Consider the following 16,855-nt stretch of genomic DNA (forward strand, 5'->3'; position numbering starts at 1 on the left):
GCAAAACAAGTTGAGAAAAGGGCTTGTCATGGCCTTGATGGGTTTCTGGTATCAGCGCTCCTCCAGATTATGTTTCCGTGCGCTATAAAGCAGGTCTTGTGCCCTCAGCGTCAGCGATCAGGATGAGATGTTCTCCCTTTGCAGTGAGCCGGTGCTGCCTGCTGTGTGTGTGTGTGTGTGTGTGCGTGCGTGCGTGCGTGCGTGCGTGCGTGCGTGCGTGCGTGCGTGCGTGCGTGCGTGCGTGCGTGCGTGCGTGCGTGCGTGCGTGTGTGTTATTCTGCACAGGTGTGTGAGTGGGAGTTGTTATTGCATCATTTTGCACACTTGCAAACATAGCATGTCTTCTTTTTATAAACACGTGTTTAATCAAATAAACAACCCTAGAACTATTTATTTATTAATTCACAATTCAACAAAAAAACATCTGAATTCCTTCTCCTTAATACCAGTTTCTCTAGGTTCTAATCAGAATCATTTCCTCCGAGTCCTGCTTGAAATTATATTGAATTCCTCTCTCCTGTATTCCGTATTCAGAATTCATCTTGCACACGGCCTCCACTGCTCCGTTACAAATGTGTAGTACATTTAGAAAACCTTCTTTATATTCCTCCCCGCCATCTTATAGTTTAAGTGATATTCAGTCAGCCTTTCAAATGGAAAATAACTCGATATAAGATGCTTGTTGCCCGCGCCTCGTGATTGGGAATCTGCAGATTCTGATATGCATTCCATACATTGGCTGCCGGGACTTTCATTATTCTCCACCGTCCCCCTTAGATTTGATTATGATAAACTTTTATTAGTATGTGGCATTTAAAAGGAATCCATTTCACGTTCTATTGAAACTAGAGGAATGACATCAAAGCAGAGAAACGAATTCCCAGCAAACAGCGGTCTTAGAATTGTTCGAGCACATAATCAGCCTTTGGAAAAGCTGTGTGTCCAAACTCAACATCGGATCCTCAATTAAAGAGTTTTTCTCAAAACCTTTACTGAATTGGGACTTGAGCTGCTTTAATGGCACTGAGCTTTACTGAGGCTTGGAGGTAGAAAGCTTATTGGCATTAGTTAGTGAACAAAAAAAAAAAAAACCTTGAAGGTGAAGAGACAAAAAGAATGCACAAGCTCCATGGACTTTTCTCTACCTTGGATACAAGGTTTGTGTTATTTTAGCTATTTTGTCTGTGTATCAGTGTATCTCAGATTGAATTCCCATGCCATAAGACAGACACACTGTGTGAAAAGCGTGTGTCTGTCAGTATCACACATCACACTGCTCCTCATCCGTCCCCGGTTCGTGCAGCACTAACTGGACAAGTGATTAGGGAGACGGTTACAGCTGTGTTAAATGTTGATTTCTTCTACTCCCTTGGCTGCATTGTGAATGTTAACAGGCTATGACGCCTTTCTTTTATCTAGACTGTTTCCAAAACAGAGTGTTTTCCGATTGCTGTCAAGCTTGTAAATGTGTCATCAAATAAGTCATTTTGAATGGCCAGACAACCCAGCAGTGTTTGCCAGCTGATAAAGCAGCTGAGGGAAGGATACTGTGCAAATATTGTTCTACTCCATATTGTTCTGTGAATTGCCAGTCCTTTTGTTCAAAGATTTGTTCAAAGTCTTTTCAGTGTTCCTCAGATACCTTTAATGTCATTGTTTTGAAAAATGTATCTGGACATGTGTAAATGTCTTAGAAAGCTCCACTTTGCTAGGTGTTAGGATGAACAGCTGATAAACACACAGTGTAGAGGTGCTGTGTAGAAGGTCGTGTGGCAGATGGGCCACTGCTCAGGCATATCACATGGCTTCTAGCCAGTTGGTTTAGATTCCTCAGGTGATCAATGACTCTCACCGCTGCTCAACACCACTGGAGATGAACACAAAATAGAGGTAGGGGTATGTGTACAATGGGGTCCACTCTTTTGACACTGTATGGCCTTCAGCTGATGCACGTGATGCAGCCTGCTAGGGCAACACTAGAGGCAGGAGTGGAGGCCAGGCACACACACGGTTGGCACAGGATTGGACACTTTGCTTATTGGTATTGGCTGATTGGTGGATCTTAGAAGAAAGGCCGGTGTGCATTGTCCTTGTTAGAAGCCATTACTAAAACTTAAGATGGGAAGCTGTCCACAGATGTGTACTCCCGGCCTGATGTGACAAAAGTCATGTTTAAAAGAATAAATAGGGTTAATACTTTGTTTAAAAAAAAAAAAATTCAATGTGGTTGATGCTTCATTTTTAAGAGGGACTTTACTTTGAAATGTGAGAAGATTTATTTATTTAGCCCATTTGATATTTCTTTACATGCATGTTGACATTCCAGTTGCAGTGATACCATGGCAGTGATTATGAAATGCATCTAAATCCAATCAGTTTTCTGCAGTATTCCTTATTCCTTATTTAGTTTTTCAGAACACACATACACACATAATTATTGCTCCCATCATCCTGTTTAAATAACATGCACATAGCAACCCAATATCTAATAATGAGATCAATGTGTTTGTGTATGGTCTTTGTATCTTGACAAATACACTTGGATGAACACTGCTGTCCCTAAAACAGGTAAAGCAGACGCTCCTCCGGCTACTTCCCCAGCTCTTGTGTACTGGTTTTGCCAATCATTTGAACTTATTACTGATTGCATTGTTGTGCGGTAGGTCAGTGGTAGTAGCTCCACCGTCCTGAATACTGCTGCTTTGTAAAGCCTGTCTTAACCCTTTCAACCTGCTCCCCGCTTCATTTAAGTATAAAGCGCTCTTTCTCTCTCTCATTCTCTTGTCTCTTTGTGTATCCCTCTATTCCTAGGACCCGGTCCTCTTCACGGGCTCCATGAGGAAGAATCTGGACCCTTTCAACCAGCACACAGACGAAGACCTGTGGAATGCCCTCCAAGAGGTACTCCAGCGTGGCTCCCAGCGCTTCCCCATGACGGCTCTATGGGAGGATCCCTTGCCCCCCCCCTCCCCCAGCACAATGCAGCCATTCAGCTGCCCGTTCGCCACAAGGCGTGGGGGGAAATCCCATTAGGGCCGTGGGGCCCAGCTCAATGTGCGGCTTGTAACTGGGAGCCATTGAAAAGTGCTGGGGAGATGTTTTTGGCTGCCAGTGCCAGGGGGGGGATGAAGGCTTCCCCCCGCAGAGGGGCTCGGCTCCTGCATGCCCCCCTCAATGGGTTTGCTGGCCTGGATTAAAACGGGAGAGAGGTCACAAGCGAGCACTGGCCCAGGTCAAACCCCAGACCTGGCCTTGCATTGTGTGCGGGCAGCTACTGGGTGTCTCTGCGAGGAGGTTTTAAACAGGTGCCTGTGGGTGGCCATTGTGCTCGGGGCTAATTGGGTGCTGGCCCCTCTGCTCCTTTTCACAGGTGCAGCTGAGGGGGGTGGTGGAGGAGATGCCGGGCCGGATGGAGACGATGCTGGCTGAGGCCGGGACCAACTTCAGCGTGGGCCAGAGGCAGCTGGTGTGTCTGGCCAGAGCCATCCTCCGGACGAACCGCATCCTCATCATCGACGAGGCCACGGCCAACGTTGACCCCAGGTACAGGGCTCCTCGCATTATGAAACCCACACTTAGCACTTGAACCCTACACCTACTTATGGCGCTAATTCATTAATAAGCACAAATCCACAAGATTTAGAGTCCGTTTGAATGTGGAGGCTTGTGCGTGTAAACTCTATGTCCCTCTCCCTCAGGACCGATGAGCTGATCCAGAAAACCATCCGGGACAAGTTTAAGGAGTGCACTGTGCTCACTATTGCTCATCGCCTCAACACCATCATCGACTGCGACCGCATACTGGTGAGTATCTAGGGAGATTCTCCCTCCCTTGTGCCTTTTTATTGAAACTAGGAATGACACATAGCAACAACTAGTTCAGATGAGATAAGAGGTTTTATGGAGCCGTTAAGGCGGTTAGAGCAGTGTCTGTTGTGTGTTGTGTGATGTGGAACTTCACTGTTGTTACCTCGGGCCCAAGGCTAAGGCCAGTTGTCTGTTTCAATATTTGCTGAAGGCCTGAGATGATAGATGCTTGGTTTCCATTTATATTGATAGAGAGGCAGTCTCCTATTTATAGAGTTCACAGCAGATTAACCGAGACTCAAGCGGAGCAGTGGAATACAGCCATTGAAACATCATTTGCTCAGATACGTTTGTCTCCCTTTTATTCCTGATCAGGAAATTGGCTGAGGTCTGTTAAACATAATTGCCAATTACCACTTAACCAACTCAAAGTCTTTTCAAGTGGCTCTCCTTCATTCTCTAAAGGGAAATAACCGATCTTAATGTTACAAAAATGGATACAATTACCATATCACATAACCACTGACACAAAGATTACTAAACTGTCACACTTAAACTGAATGGCGTAGTAAGTGTTCTTAGCCTATTTAAAAGACAAAAAGGCTTTCCAGTCTAATTCTTCTTGCCAGCAAACTTGAAGGGGTCAGATATTCTCGTGCTTCTGGGTGTTTTTAGATTTGGCGGGGTGCTGTTCAGAGCTCCACAGCCCCGTGCCTGTGACAGCCAGGCCGGGCTGGTCGGGGCGCTCAAGAGGTCTGCTCGTGCCCTGTGCCACCTGATCTTTGCCCTCTCCCATGCCAGAGCCTGCAGAGGTGCCAATTAGTGCCATTTGTGGTGGCATTTGTTCCCCGTCCACCAGGACAGGACTTGACCCGGTAGTCAGGCGGCTAGTAAGTGGGTTGAAGAGGACAACCAAATGCCACGCAGCGGGCGCCGATCCACACCCAGGCCTGGTGTCAAATGCCCCCATATTGCAGCACTGTCTGAGTGACAGAGGGGTTCTGGAACCCCTGTGAATCTGCTGTCCTCAATAATAAACCTCTCTAATTGGGGGCCAAGCAGTGGAGCTGCATAGACACCCATTGTGTTTCTACCTTCTAATGTGATTGCACAAGCATCCACTTATTGTTTTTCTTAAGTTTTATTATTATTATTATTATTACTATTGCTAGTATTATGCCGTTTTTTGCCGCCTTAACTCCACCCACAGTTGTCACCATGTCGACACCATTCTAGAATGCATCCTAATGCCGTGTACTTATACAGCGCTTTTTTTTAAATTGCCCTTTTTAATCACTTGTTTTCCCATTAAAAATGAGTGGGGGAAGTAATAGCTGAGTTTGCCCAGCAGACTCTGGATGATTTTAGCCTGGTCAGCTTCATATATGCTAAACTTCTTTGTTGGGAAAAAAAAAATCTATCTGTAGCATATCATATCATATCATATCGCAGCCAGCTCTATTGGACACGGCAACACATTTGCTAATGCAAACTGTTTTGATATCTCTCTCTCTCTCCTTTCTCTCTTTCTTTCTCCATTTGTCATTACAGTACATCCCCTATTATGGCTATAAAAATGTGTGCTTTGCCTGTTATCTTACAGAATAATTTTAGGCTTCATCAACATTTCTGTCAGTGCTGTAAATATCAGTATGATGTAGTTAAAATTGTATCATTAACATCAGCTGTATTTAGCAGTCAGCTAAACATACACGCGATCCCGTTGATTTTTGATGATTTTTGCAACAGCTGTTTCAAACAAGTCCTCTGGTGCATAGCTTTTATAGTGAATAATGTATTAGCCCATAAATAGACTATGCGTTTTGATAGCTTATCAGCTCTTATAGAAGTTTAGTAACCAAACTACATGAAACGAATTATTGCATTAATTACTTCTATGTAGCTAACCTTTGTGTCTACAATGTTCAGTGCTCAGAAGTCATTTTTCAGTCTTTCTTACAAAATCTCATTTTTCAAAAATCTAAAGTTTTTGGAAACTGTGTTTACAGTTGATGACATTTGTACTGCTCTCAGATTATTACTGCTGAGGAGTGTGCTAAATAATATGTGGAATAAATGTTTGTAGAAAAAATGTAAAAATGTTAAGCCATGTCAATCTACCTCAAAGGTGCCTGCAGGCCTCAGACTCCATAGGGTTAAACGCTTTGTGATACTCTTTAAATGCAGGCTACCATGGCTGGCAAATGATTGGATGGCACTAGGCAGGTCATTCCACCAGTAATGTACCACTAATAAAAAAGAGTCTTGATTGTCATGTCTTGCTATGGAGAGAAGACCATAGATGTTCTATGGAGCAACGAAGGGGACAAGTTCTTTCTAGATCTCGGAGACCATCAACTCATTTTGACTGATTGGTGCGCTGAACTTGCTGTGAGCGCTTACAGCGATGCCCTTGACATCATAACCACATACTATCCTTAACTATGGCCTGCTGGGCCGCTTGGCTCCCTCATCACTGCCTGTAGCTATATTGAACTAATACGTCTGCTACTGAGCAAAATCCGTTGCTCTTTGACCCCAAGTTGCTCTTTGACCCAAAGAGTCTGTCAATCTCTGCTGATCTTACCTGCTTCTTGTTGTTGATCATAGATATGGATACCTGTTTGGAAAAGTTTAAATATCTGCTGAGGAAAGGACAAGTGATTGTATTCCGGTGTTTCATTTTAAGATTAGAAACACACCGGTAAACTGTGAGTGTGTGTGTGTGTGTGTGTGTGTGTGTGTATTCAGTTAATTACAGTGCAGTAGATGATGACCCCCTACGAAGTGCTGAAAGGCGTCCAATAATCCCGCCCTTTATTGCTTTACTAGTCTGTGACAGTATAGGCTGTTTTAGCAAGGTGAAGATACAAACAAACTCTTAGTTCATATGAGTCACCTGAAATAGATGGTTGGAGCTTTTCATTGTGTTGGCGTGTCGCTCACTCATCAGTAAAAGAGCTGAAGTGCTGGTTTGTGAGAGGTTAAATACATGGCTGTTGCACACACGCCCTGCTCATGTGTGCTGTGCCCTGCGTGTGATTGCAGGTTCTGGATGCAGGAAGGATCCACGAGTACGACGAGCCCTATGTGCTGCTGCAGGACCGCGAGGGCATTTTCTACAAGATGGTTCAGCAGACGGGCAAGACGGAGGCCGCCGCCCTGCTCCACTCTGCCAAGCAGGTGACCACGCCCCACACACGTGTCACAGCTCATGTGCCGCGCTGCTTCTCTGCCCGTCTGTGTTTTTGTCTGCTGTGCCTCAAGCTATTTCACAAGAAACTGCCTTGGCTTTTTCTAGCACTTTCATTGTTGCAGACAAAAAAGTTATCTGTCCATATATCACGGCTTCTTTTCATTTGTTCCTCTCAGCTGCTGGAGTACAGCACTATAGCTTTCCTCTCTATGAAACTGGTCTCGATTCAGAACCTTGTTCCATCACTTGGATACCTTTTTATCTCAGAAGACATCCATCTTATCTCCCCCTTAAAAATATAATTTTGAAATTCAGTCATTCCGGAGACGCTGCTTCCTTTGCCGCTCTATCCATTTGGGAATATTGGGTTTAACTTTCTCTGGATTTGGGATAAAGTTTCTATGGGGATTACTGTAATAGTGCTCACACTTAATTTTTTTTTTCTTTGAAATTCATTTGTGATATATTTTCCCTTAAGCCACTTCTCCCGATAAGGGGCCTTGGTATTCATTGTTCAGTTCCATTTTATGTGCATCTGTCAGGGAGCGCTGATACCATATTGCAACTTCAAACAGGTCTTTGTGAAATAAGAAGAAGTAGGCATCATTTCATTTCCTCTCTGTCCCTGGTACAAATTTATCAGGGGAGCTGTATCTGGGCCGCTACAGACAGAAATTGGTAAAATAGCGATTTCAAAGACTCAGCACACTGCTGTATTATTTGGTATCGCCTTACCCTGCACAGAGGCGGATTGCTGGAGACATTGTTCAGGCCCTTACGTCTCCTTTCTATATTGTAGGGCGCTCTCTCTCCAGATCAGATTACTCCAACTCCCAGAAGCGTCTAGCACCACTTATTACATACTGAGAGGTTTCAGAGATCCAGTTCTGGGTTTCTATGCTTGTCAGTCAAGGTTTAAATACATTAAATCATCTGATAATGTCTGCGCCTTTGTGGGAGCTGTATAAAAAGGCAGGGGTTTGATGTATTTCTAATATTAAAGCCAACTGTTTCACCTGTTTTTCTTAGGCAATATTTTTTTTAATAGAAATGTGGGCTGACAGTGTACTTCTTACTTGTGATGGTTAGAGCCCCAGACAATTTGAGCAAATGAAAGTCTGTAATAGACATGAGCTTTAAGACAGGGAACACAAGCAGCCTGACTAATACTACAGGTTGGCACAGCATGGGCCTGTCACAGTCAAGCAGACATACAAATTGTCAGGAAACATTTGCTTTAAGGCAAAAAAAAATAAAACTTTGATATATATTTATATATATTTTCTAGATAGATACTTTTGTGGTTTCATTTGAAGACCCCCAGGAGCCAAATGTTAATGGAATATCCCAGTTTCCTGATGTTCCTTCAGTTAACCGTGTGTTTGTGTTTGTGTTTGTCCTTCAGTCTTTCATGAACAGGAGTGCCACGTGTATGGTGAATGGACTTCTGAAGGCGGGCAAGCGGGAGGGCAGTTGCGTCCTGTTTGAGACGGCGCTGTAGAGCAGCAGACACTGGGCCACCCCGTCCCAGTCTCCACGTCCACCACCCTGGGAGGAGGACCCAGAGGACGTCCGTGTGTCTCCTGTGTGACACACGAACACACACACACCTGTCTCCTCCTAGTGATTGAGGTATAGCGCAGTCCCTGCTTAGATGACCACGGTGGCATGGGTATGTTCAGCTCAGGTCAGGCCCCATGCTGTAGGCAATGGTAGTCCCAGATTTTAAATGACTTAAAATAATATGCAGCATGCTAAAACACTGTTGAAAATCACTGGAGCAAGTGCCTGAAAGCCACCCTCTGTGCCAGATCTGTTCGGTGTAGGTTTTCTCTTTTAGTTCTGAGGTATGACCTGTTCCAGTCTTCTCTTCAGAAGTTGTTTCTGTTTCTGTGTCTGTCTGTTGACCAGGTGGCAACGACTGTGATCACAAGTGCCACTGTGTTTCATTGCTCTGAATAAACACAGATCAGATCAGATTACAATCATATTCAGACAGCTAGACACCAGCGAGTGTATGTTATACCAGGAATGTATTAAGCTCAGAGCCCTTCTCTCTCTGTAACACATGAGAGGAGAGTACATTGTCCAGACAAGCAGGCGGAACTAGTTGTTGCGAAGAACATTGTGCCTTGACCTTCTGGCGAATTGCACGTTTATTTATTCTCTCACAATGACCAAAGTAGTCATTAGACTTAAGTACTGTAAACAGCTGTTCTGACTTACTACCTCTATTTGCAGAGAAGGACTGAGCTACTCAGGGGGACGCATGTCAATCATGTAGATGGATGCTGTACTCGGTACTCCGTAACAGGTCTCCTGTCAGTCATGTAGATGGATGCTGTACTCGGTACTCCGTAACAGGTCTCCTGTCAGTCATGTAGATGGATGCTGTACTCGGTACTCCGTAACAGGTCTCATGTCAGTCATGTAGATGGATGCTGTATTCAGTAACAGGTCTCATGTCAGTCATGTAGACGGATGCTGTACTCGGTAACAGGTCTCCTGTCAGTCATGTAGATGGATGCTGTACTCTGTAACAGGTCTCCTGTCAGTCATGTAGATGGATGCTGTACTCTGTAACAGGTCTCCTGTCAGTCATGTAGATGGATGCTGTACTCGTTACTCAGTAACAGGTCTCATGTCAGTCATGTAGACGGATGCTGTACTCGGTACTCCGTAACAGGTCTCCTGTCAGTCATGTAGATGGATGCTGTACTCAGTAACAGGTCTCCTGTCAGAATGTAATAAAGCATCTTACTGAAGCCACTGCTCATTCCCCATGGAAAGGCAACTTTCTCAAAAGTGCTGTAGCTTTGCTCATCAAGGTGCTCTGTGCTCAATACAGCTGCGGTCAGTACCAGAGTACATGAAGGGCATGTTTAAACTGTGATTAAAAAGCCTAAATGTGTCTTGGAAAATATCAAACAATAAATAAAGCTGTGCTGCATCGTACGAAAATGAACAGCGTTTTGAACTGATTTGGGGTAACAGAACACAAATATAGTCTATTTGTATTCAATAGTGTGTTTTTTGTTTTCCTGCGTTCTGAATCTGTCTTTTATTTATTGTAATGTGAGTGTGTGTCTACGTCACTAACACGATCTCAGTGTTTTTAAAAATGACTGCTTCAGTAGTCTGTATCAGGGGCTTCAGAAATATTCCTCTATCCAATTAAGCAGTCATGATTAATATGAATATATCAATTACCTGCTGTTTTGTTTTGTTTGTTATATTCTTCTCCCTTTCAGCTCAATGTCTCCCCTCCTCTGTGAGTTGCTGCCAAAAGAGATGATATCATATTATATTCCGTTTCAAATAGTATTGATGTCATTAGCACGATCACAGCTCCAATAATCATCAATGTTTTGACCTGTAGACGTGAAACAAATGGAGACAATTATAACACATTTAGAGTGCAATGCCTGATGGAAAATATTTATATATTTACAAAGCACGCTTAGGCCTAGTTATTGTTAAACAGGGTTGACAGAGGGGAGCAATTTGGGACTCTGAATTGAAAACCATTAGGTCATCAGAGCTGACTGATTTACACAATTCATTAAAGATAGTGATTTTTTTTCTCTTCAGTTAGCATTATATTAAATGGTTACTTACTCCCAAATAGCCCCGGGGGAGTTGAATTGTGGGCTTGCGAATAGATTAAAGTTTCCCCTGAAAGAGAAATTGAATTCAGAGTAATCAATAGCATAATGGGCCAGTGAGAGAGCGGCCCTGCTGCCTGAAATGAAATTACCATATTTTTAATCTTAATTTTCCACTCTGTTTATCTGACAGTGTGGATGTGCAATCCAAACAGATAATGAGAGAGTGGGATATTGACACTGCCACCTCTCTGGAGTGCTTGTTTCAGTGATTAAACGCCGTGATCTGTGATTACTTTGTGTCGGGTGTCAGGGCTGTCGGCCAGGGCCAACGGGAGGGAGGGAGGGAGAGAGGGAAGCAGGAGGTAGCGAGTGTCAGGCAGCAGGCGCGCGGCAGATGTAGGCGCACAAGCGCTCCGAGACGCGAATACACCTGACACAGCGCTGACAGTCTTCCAAACATATCAGTGACTGCGCCGCTACCCGCGCCGCCACAATGGGAATACTCCAAGCCCAATCTACATCAGAGTCAGCACATATCCACTCTGCTCTCTCTTTCTCCTTCTCCTCCTTCTCCTCGCCTCCCTCTCCTCCTCCACGGCCTCGGCCAGAATGGCAACAACAAAGTTTTGCACAATAAGTATTATAAACCTGATACCTTTTCACTGCCATTTATAATGGGGGCCATTTTAACACTTATCTGATGGCGGGCAAAATAGCAATGCTGTCAACGTACTGCTGATGTGGCTTTAATAAATAGACGTCTGTCTGGGGTGAGTGAAAGAGAAACCTAGCCCGCCACACAAAGCCGTTAATCCTAAAGAAATAAAATACAATTTGAGGCAGTCAGCACAATGTGGACGTGGTGAATGAGAATGACGGATGAATTCAAACCGTCGCCGAGCATGCAGAACAGAATGGCCCGCCTGCATTTTTTAAGAGACATATGATACGGTGTTGCCAATTTTGAAGAAGTATGCAACATTCTGTTTTCGGGGGAAAAGAGGTGTATTATAATCAATTCTGCTACACATAATATAACAAGTAGCTACAATAAAAAAGACACACACATTGTGCCAGGTTGTTTTGTGGGCTATGATGAGGAGGTCTGAAATGTAATCATGTACCCGTTACGGATTGATGGGACAATGTCATTTTACAGGGTTTTTTTCCTCTTGTATTTTTCTTATTGTGCAAGCATTTTCTTTTGTAGGTGATACCACAGTTGGACAAATGAAAACAAATTGCATGGTGTAGGGAGCTGAATAGCAGTAAGTTGCGGTGTGTGGAACTCCGTGCTGAAAGACAGCAAAAGAAAAAGTCTCAGTTTTTTCTCTCCTGTAGGCTGCTCAGACCCGACTGATCCACACATAAAGTACTTGTTGAAGAGCGGGAGAGGAAGGAAAACAACGTTTTGACAGGCTGCGAGTGAAATTAAGGCGAGCAACATTGGCAGCTTTGTTCTGAGCGGGTGACATAGGGAGAGCAGGGGGAGTGATGAGAGGGCTTCCCCCGGGACCAGTGTTTTCAACATCTCTAAAGCGCCAGCAAGCACGTATCTGACAAGCTCCCGCGGCCCGACACAGCTACCCCCAGAGCCGTTCAGAAAAACAAACAACAAAAATCACCTCCACAAAGCCTGCTGCTGACACCGGCTTGGCTTTCATGCAAAACGGAATCATATCCGGGTAAAAATAGACCTGAGGGTTTTTCTACTCTCTTCACACCCCTAATGTGGAATCTAGTCTTGATTTCTTTTTTCTGAGTGACTATCTCTGTGCTTAGCAACTTCTTTTCACTTTGAAACTAAGTTAATATTCACTTATACACAACTGTCAATATATAATGAAAAGTTGGAAACTTTCTGGACTGTTGGTATATTTGTTGTGGCAGCCGTTCCATCTGTGTCAGAAAGCCAAGTTTTCTGACAACAATGTGAACTTTTTTCAGTCACCACAACCCACAGGGGAGCAGCTCGTGGTCTGTAAGTCACTGTGCTATTCTAGCGGCATGAAACAGGAGCATCACGCTAGCTCAGCATTTCTCTAATCAGCATTGACCCTGTGAAGGCCTGAGCGCTTACCATTCACACACATGCACGCACACACGCACACACACACACATTTAGTGTGAATGATCTCTCAAGTTATTCTTCCTTGTTTCATTATATAATTACACAGTATAGTAACTTTTAGACTTTTCCAATTAGTCAAGAGAAACTCAGGAGAAAAGTTGTACAAGTGCTCAGAAAGGGATTGTTCTAGCAGCTTGCTCTGACTTCTCTTTGGAGCCCTGGTGCATCGCCTGGTGGGCTAAGTCCTTTTGTTCACAGGAGTGAGAGGAAATCTTGGCAAATGTTTAGTAAAAACAAATAGGCCTGAAACAGGAAGCTTCACCTGAGTGTGAGCCTTTGGGCTGGATAAGCTCTTTGGATCTGTGAGAGCCGGCAGAAAAGGAAGCCCTTTGCATACTCTAACTCTAAATCCAGGCCATGCTCCGTCACCTTAGCAAAATGGCCTTTGATTCCTCAGCTGCAAGAGAAAAGAGCAAAATAGGAGCGTGGACAATGGGGGAAGGCTTATCTGATCAGTAAATAAGGTCACTTATTGCTTAAAGCTTAAGTAGAGAATGCTTATTGATGATGTCATCCCTTTGTGAATGATTGATGAGGCTTAAGACAGGAGCTGTGAGTTTGGGTGCTTCTGTGAGTGTGTGTGTATGTGTCTGTGTGTGTGTGTCTGTGTGTGTGTGTGTGTGTGTGTGTGTGTGTGTGTGTGTGTGTGTGTGTGTGTGTGTGTGTGTGTGTTAGGGAGGGAGAGAGGCGTGTGAAAAGTGAGAAAGTGCCTTAAGGACCACCAGTAGTATCTGTGCGATAACATTTTTTAAAGCCAAATCCGAGTCCACTTGAAATGCACTGTGTCCTGCACCCACCTCTGATATTAATGACTCTTCTCGCAGACACCTACCAATTGACTTCAAAGTTCCCAGGGGGCCCGCGGGGCATGTTTGCCCAGCCCATGAGTGTGGGGTGATGTTGCATGCATGTCAACGTGCAGAGCCCGCCAAAGGTACGAACAGCTTTTGTGCCCCCCCCTCTGCCCCCATCTCCCACCCCCACCCCCACCTCCAACCCCCACCCCCTCATCCTCTCCCCCCCCCCCCCCCCCCTCTCTCCTCCTTCGTCATTGTTGGGGTTCATTTGCGTCCAGGCCGAGGCCCCAGCGTGTCTTTTGGGGTTACTTTCTCATCATTTCTCCTAATGTAGAGACCCACAGGGTTGGTGGCAGGCCCACAATGCCAGCGTTGTATGGTTACTGTCAGCCCTCTCAAATAAGGCTTCCTGTTCATTAGACTTCTTTTCACCTCTGCACAATGTGCCGGCTTTGCAGCAATACCGAGTTGACGCCCATCTCTTCAATGCCATGTGAATAGTTCTAAATAGTGTTTATGCAAGCCATTGTTGGCCTTTGTGTGACGAGTCTTAATGCACACTGATTCGTCTGCTTTTGTGGCCTGGGATACATTATCTTGCCTGCGTTGCTTCAGAAGCAGGCCTTTGCTTTTCATCCAGTAAACAGCCAGTAGAAAAGTTAACTCCCTGTCAAAGGCACGCAGATTTCTGATAAACATGACCACAGTGCACTATCCACACAAATGCATTTGTCTCCTCAAAGCATCAGACTAATTGCAGGGGGTTTTGTGAGCGCTTGGATTATGTGTTCTCCTCCAGCCTAGCAGCGTCTTTGTTCAGCTGAACTTCATACACTATGAATGGCCAACTGAACTGTTTGGTATCGTCACATGTTCTCTATGTGCTTACATGCAGCTATGTATTGATTTCTTTCTCTGACTCATAGCAGATTTTAAACTGACTGAAAAGCAACCAAAAACCTTGTACTCACACACATTTTAACAGTTGTACTGAAATCAGAATTGAGTCCGTCCAGTTTTTGATAGGTAAGTGCTGTATTAAACTCGGCATCTCTGTCTGTTTATCTGTACATGATCTGGTCTCTGTCCGTCACACCGTGTGCTCACACAGGATTGTTTTACTCAAGTCTCACATCTGTCAAGTCAAGCCAATAAAGCTGCCGTGTTGGAGCTAGGGTGCTAATCTGACATTTACTCACGGTCAGATGTACAGATAGTATCTGAATGTCAGCGTGGTCTGATCATGTCAGTGGCATTATTCACATGTGGCGGGGGTGTTTCTGTTAAGACTGAGGCTCGGCTCATCCGTGTCAGTCAGGTCTGTATCGCTGGAGGGATTTGTTCAGAGCCCCTGAACTGAACTGGATAAGTCAAAAACAGGCCGTTCAATCAGCCAAATACTCCACAGTCTGCTGCCTGTTTCACACTTCTCTCACTTATTATTATGTCACTGTATAACTCCTCACTCTCTTTCTCTCCCTCTCTCTCTTTGTCTCTTTCTCTCTCGTTCTCTCTTTCTGACTCTTTTCTCCATCTCTTTCTGTCTGTCTCTCAGGAGCCTGATTTGGTGATAATAGTTGGTAGCCCTGAGGTGAAACATTCTTTTCCTTATTTGAGAATAGTGGTTGGCCAATATTTAATTACCTCTAATATTAGCAGATTCTGAAAGTATATTCCTCGCAATATTTATGTCAACAATGTTGTTCCAACAAATTAGAAGTCTGAATGAAAATAACCATAATGCTATAGGGACCATAGCGAGCATACCACATCAACATTGCCCTCGACTTCCTCTGAGAATTGAAAATAATTCAAAGTAGTAGGCTAGTTTGCAAAGACCAAATTGCCAATATAGCACGCAGGTGGTGTGATACCTTTGGTCTACTAACTAGTGGGGATAACGGACGCCCGTTATACGAAATGAATGGATGAGGCAAAGGCAAAGTCGAAGTCCTGACAGGCGGACTCTGTTGGAGTTTCTTCCGCCTCGTCCATTCATTTTGCATAACGGGACACCTCGAAGGCTCCGGTTACCACACATGTATTTAGGCATGCATGTATAGCCCACAAAGGAAACATGTGACTGTTTTTTTTTTGTTTTTTTTAAAGACAAGCTGTTTAGTTCGTAGTTCTACTATCTTTAGTCAAGGACAAGGATAAAGTTGGGTAATTTGCTTGGTTACAGTTGATTCCACTGTGGCTAAACCCAAATCCTTAGCTTGCTATGATAGCTGTTTCTGATTCTATGCTTGCTAGCGTGCTAGTTCTCCAGATAACATGTTATTTAACCACGGAATTAATCGCGTTTACACCACTTGGCAAAATGAGAGAATACGTTTATTTTGATCTTCATTAGCTGGACTGACTACACACTCACAATGGCAACCTCTCTGGATAGGCAGCTTTTCAATCAACTGTTATATACAATGGTTCTTACAGTTACATTTCAATGTTTCCAGAGCATTGATATAGAACGGTGATTAAAGTTTTTCACCAGACCTAGGTGTCTTTTTATAGAGAATTAATGGACACCTGCCAGCCAATCAGAAAAGAGTATTTCTCGTCTATGAGATGTTATTGGCGGTTATGGCTAGAGCATCACTCCTTATAAAATCCTTTTTTTCAGTTAGCCTTGATTGTAACAGAATACCCACATCTTTCTACAGACTTTTACCACTGATACTGTTTATTTTATCAGTACCGTGCAGTCTCTCTGACCATACAATGTGTTGATGACCTGCCATTTTCTACTTACGGATACACATAGCATAAGGAACCTTTGAGGTCAAATTCGCTTTTTTGTTATTGATTGTAGGTGAGTCTGAATGTCATTTTGATCAACCTCAGGGTTTGTTTGAATGGCAAAAACTGAGTTCAGTGCTATCATCTTTGGCACTGAAACAAACAGGCCAGGGCAAGTCTAATAAGCCTAAACGCCATGTCATGGTTACCACAGCAGTGGTTTAGAAAGGTAATACACAGCTATATTTATTTTGGTAGAACTTCATTTATGGTGCAGGCATCTAATATTAGTTGAAGTTGCACTACACCCAGAGCTTGTTTTTTGCTCAGGCCAGTCCTGTTGAGCAGGGCCACCTTTGTAGCTTCCGTTGTATTTGCTGATCACAGTTGCCTTTACAACCAGCTCTGTCCACTGCTCTTAGAACACGGCCCTCTGCCTGTCTGAATCTCTGTGTGTCCTGGGTTTGAGACAGTAAACTGGTAAACTGAACCAGCAGGTTGTGAGTTGCCTTTTGAGGAGCACAGCTACAGAAGCTGGTTAAACATTGGGGTTTTCCACAGCCCCCTGACGTCC

At 44.1% G+C, this 16,855-nt stretch overlaps 1 protein-coding gene across 5 annotated transcripts in view; it reads left to right on the top strand.

Annotated features, from left to right (window-relative positions):
* LOC105898117 (ATP-binding cassette sub-family C member 4-like) overlaps window positions 1-9,672 on the top strand; it is a 39,120-nt gene extending 29,448 nt beyond the window's left edge. For 3 of the 5 annotated variants that reach the window (XM_031560369.2, XM_031560377.2, XM_031560384.2), the window contains 5 exons: window positions 2,812-2,901; window positions 3,371-3,543; window positions 3,699-3,804; window positions 6,856-6,990; window positions 8,409-9,672. In XM_031560369.2, the coding sequence (XP_031416229.1) occupies window positions 2,812-2,901; window positions 3,371-3,543; window positions 3,699-3,804; window positions 6,856-6,990; window positions 8,409-8,504 (600 nt within the window). In that variant the 3' untranslated portion in view covers window positions 8,505-9,672. The remainder of the gene's footprint in view (window positions 1-2,811; window positions 2,902-3,370; window positions 3,544-3,698; window positions 3,805-6,855; window positions 6,991-8,408) is intronic. The other 2 variants (XM_012825120.3, XM_031560364.2) reach the window with 2 other exon arrangements.
* Window positions 9,673-16,855: the final 7,183 nt, after the last annotated feature.

Source organism: Clupea harengus, chromosome 2 (assembly GCF_900700415.2).
Source record: "Clupea harengus chromosome 2, Ch_v2.0.2, whole genome shotgun sequence".
Classification (NCBI taxonomy): Eukaryota; Metazoa; Chordata; class Actinopteri; order Clupeiformes; family Clupeidae; genus Clupea; species Clupea harengus.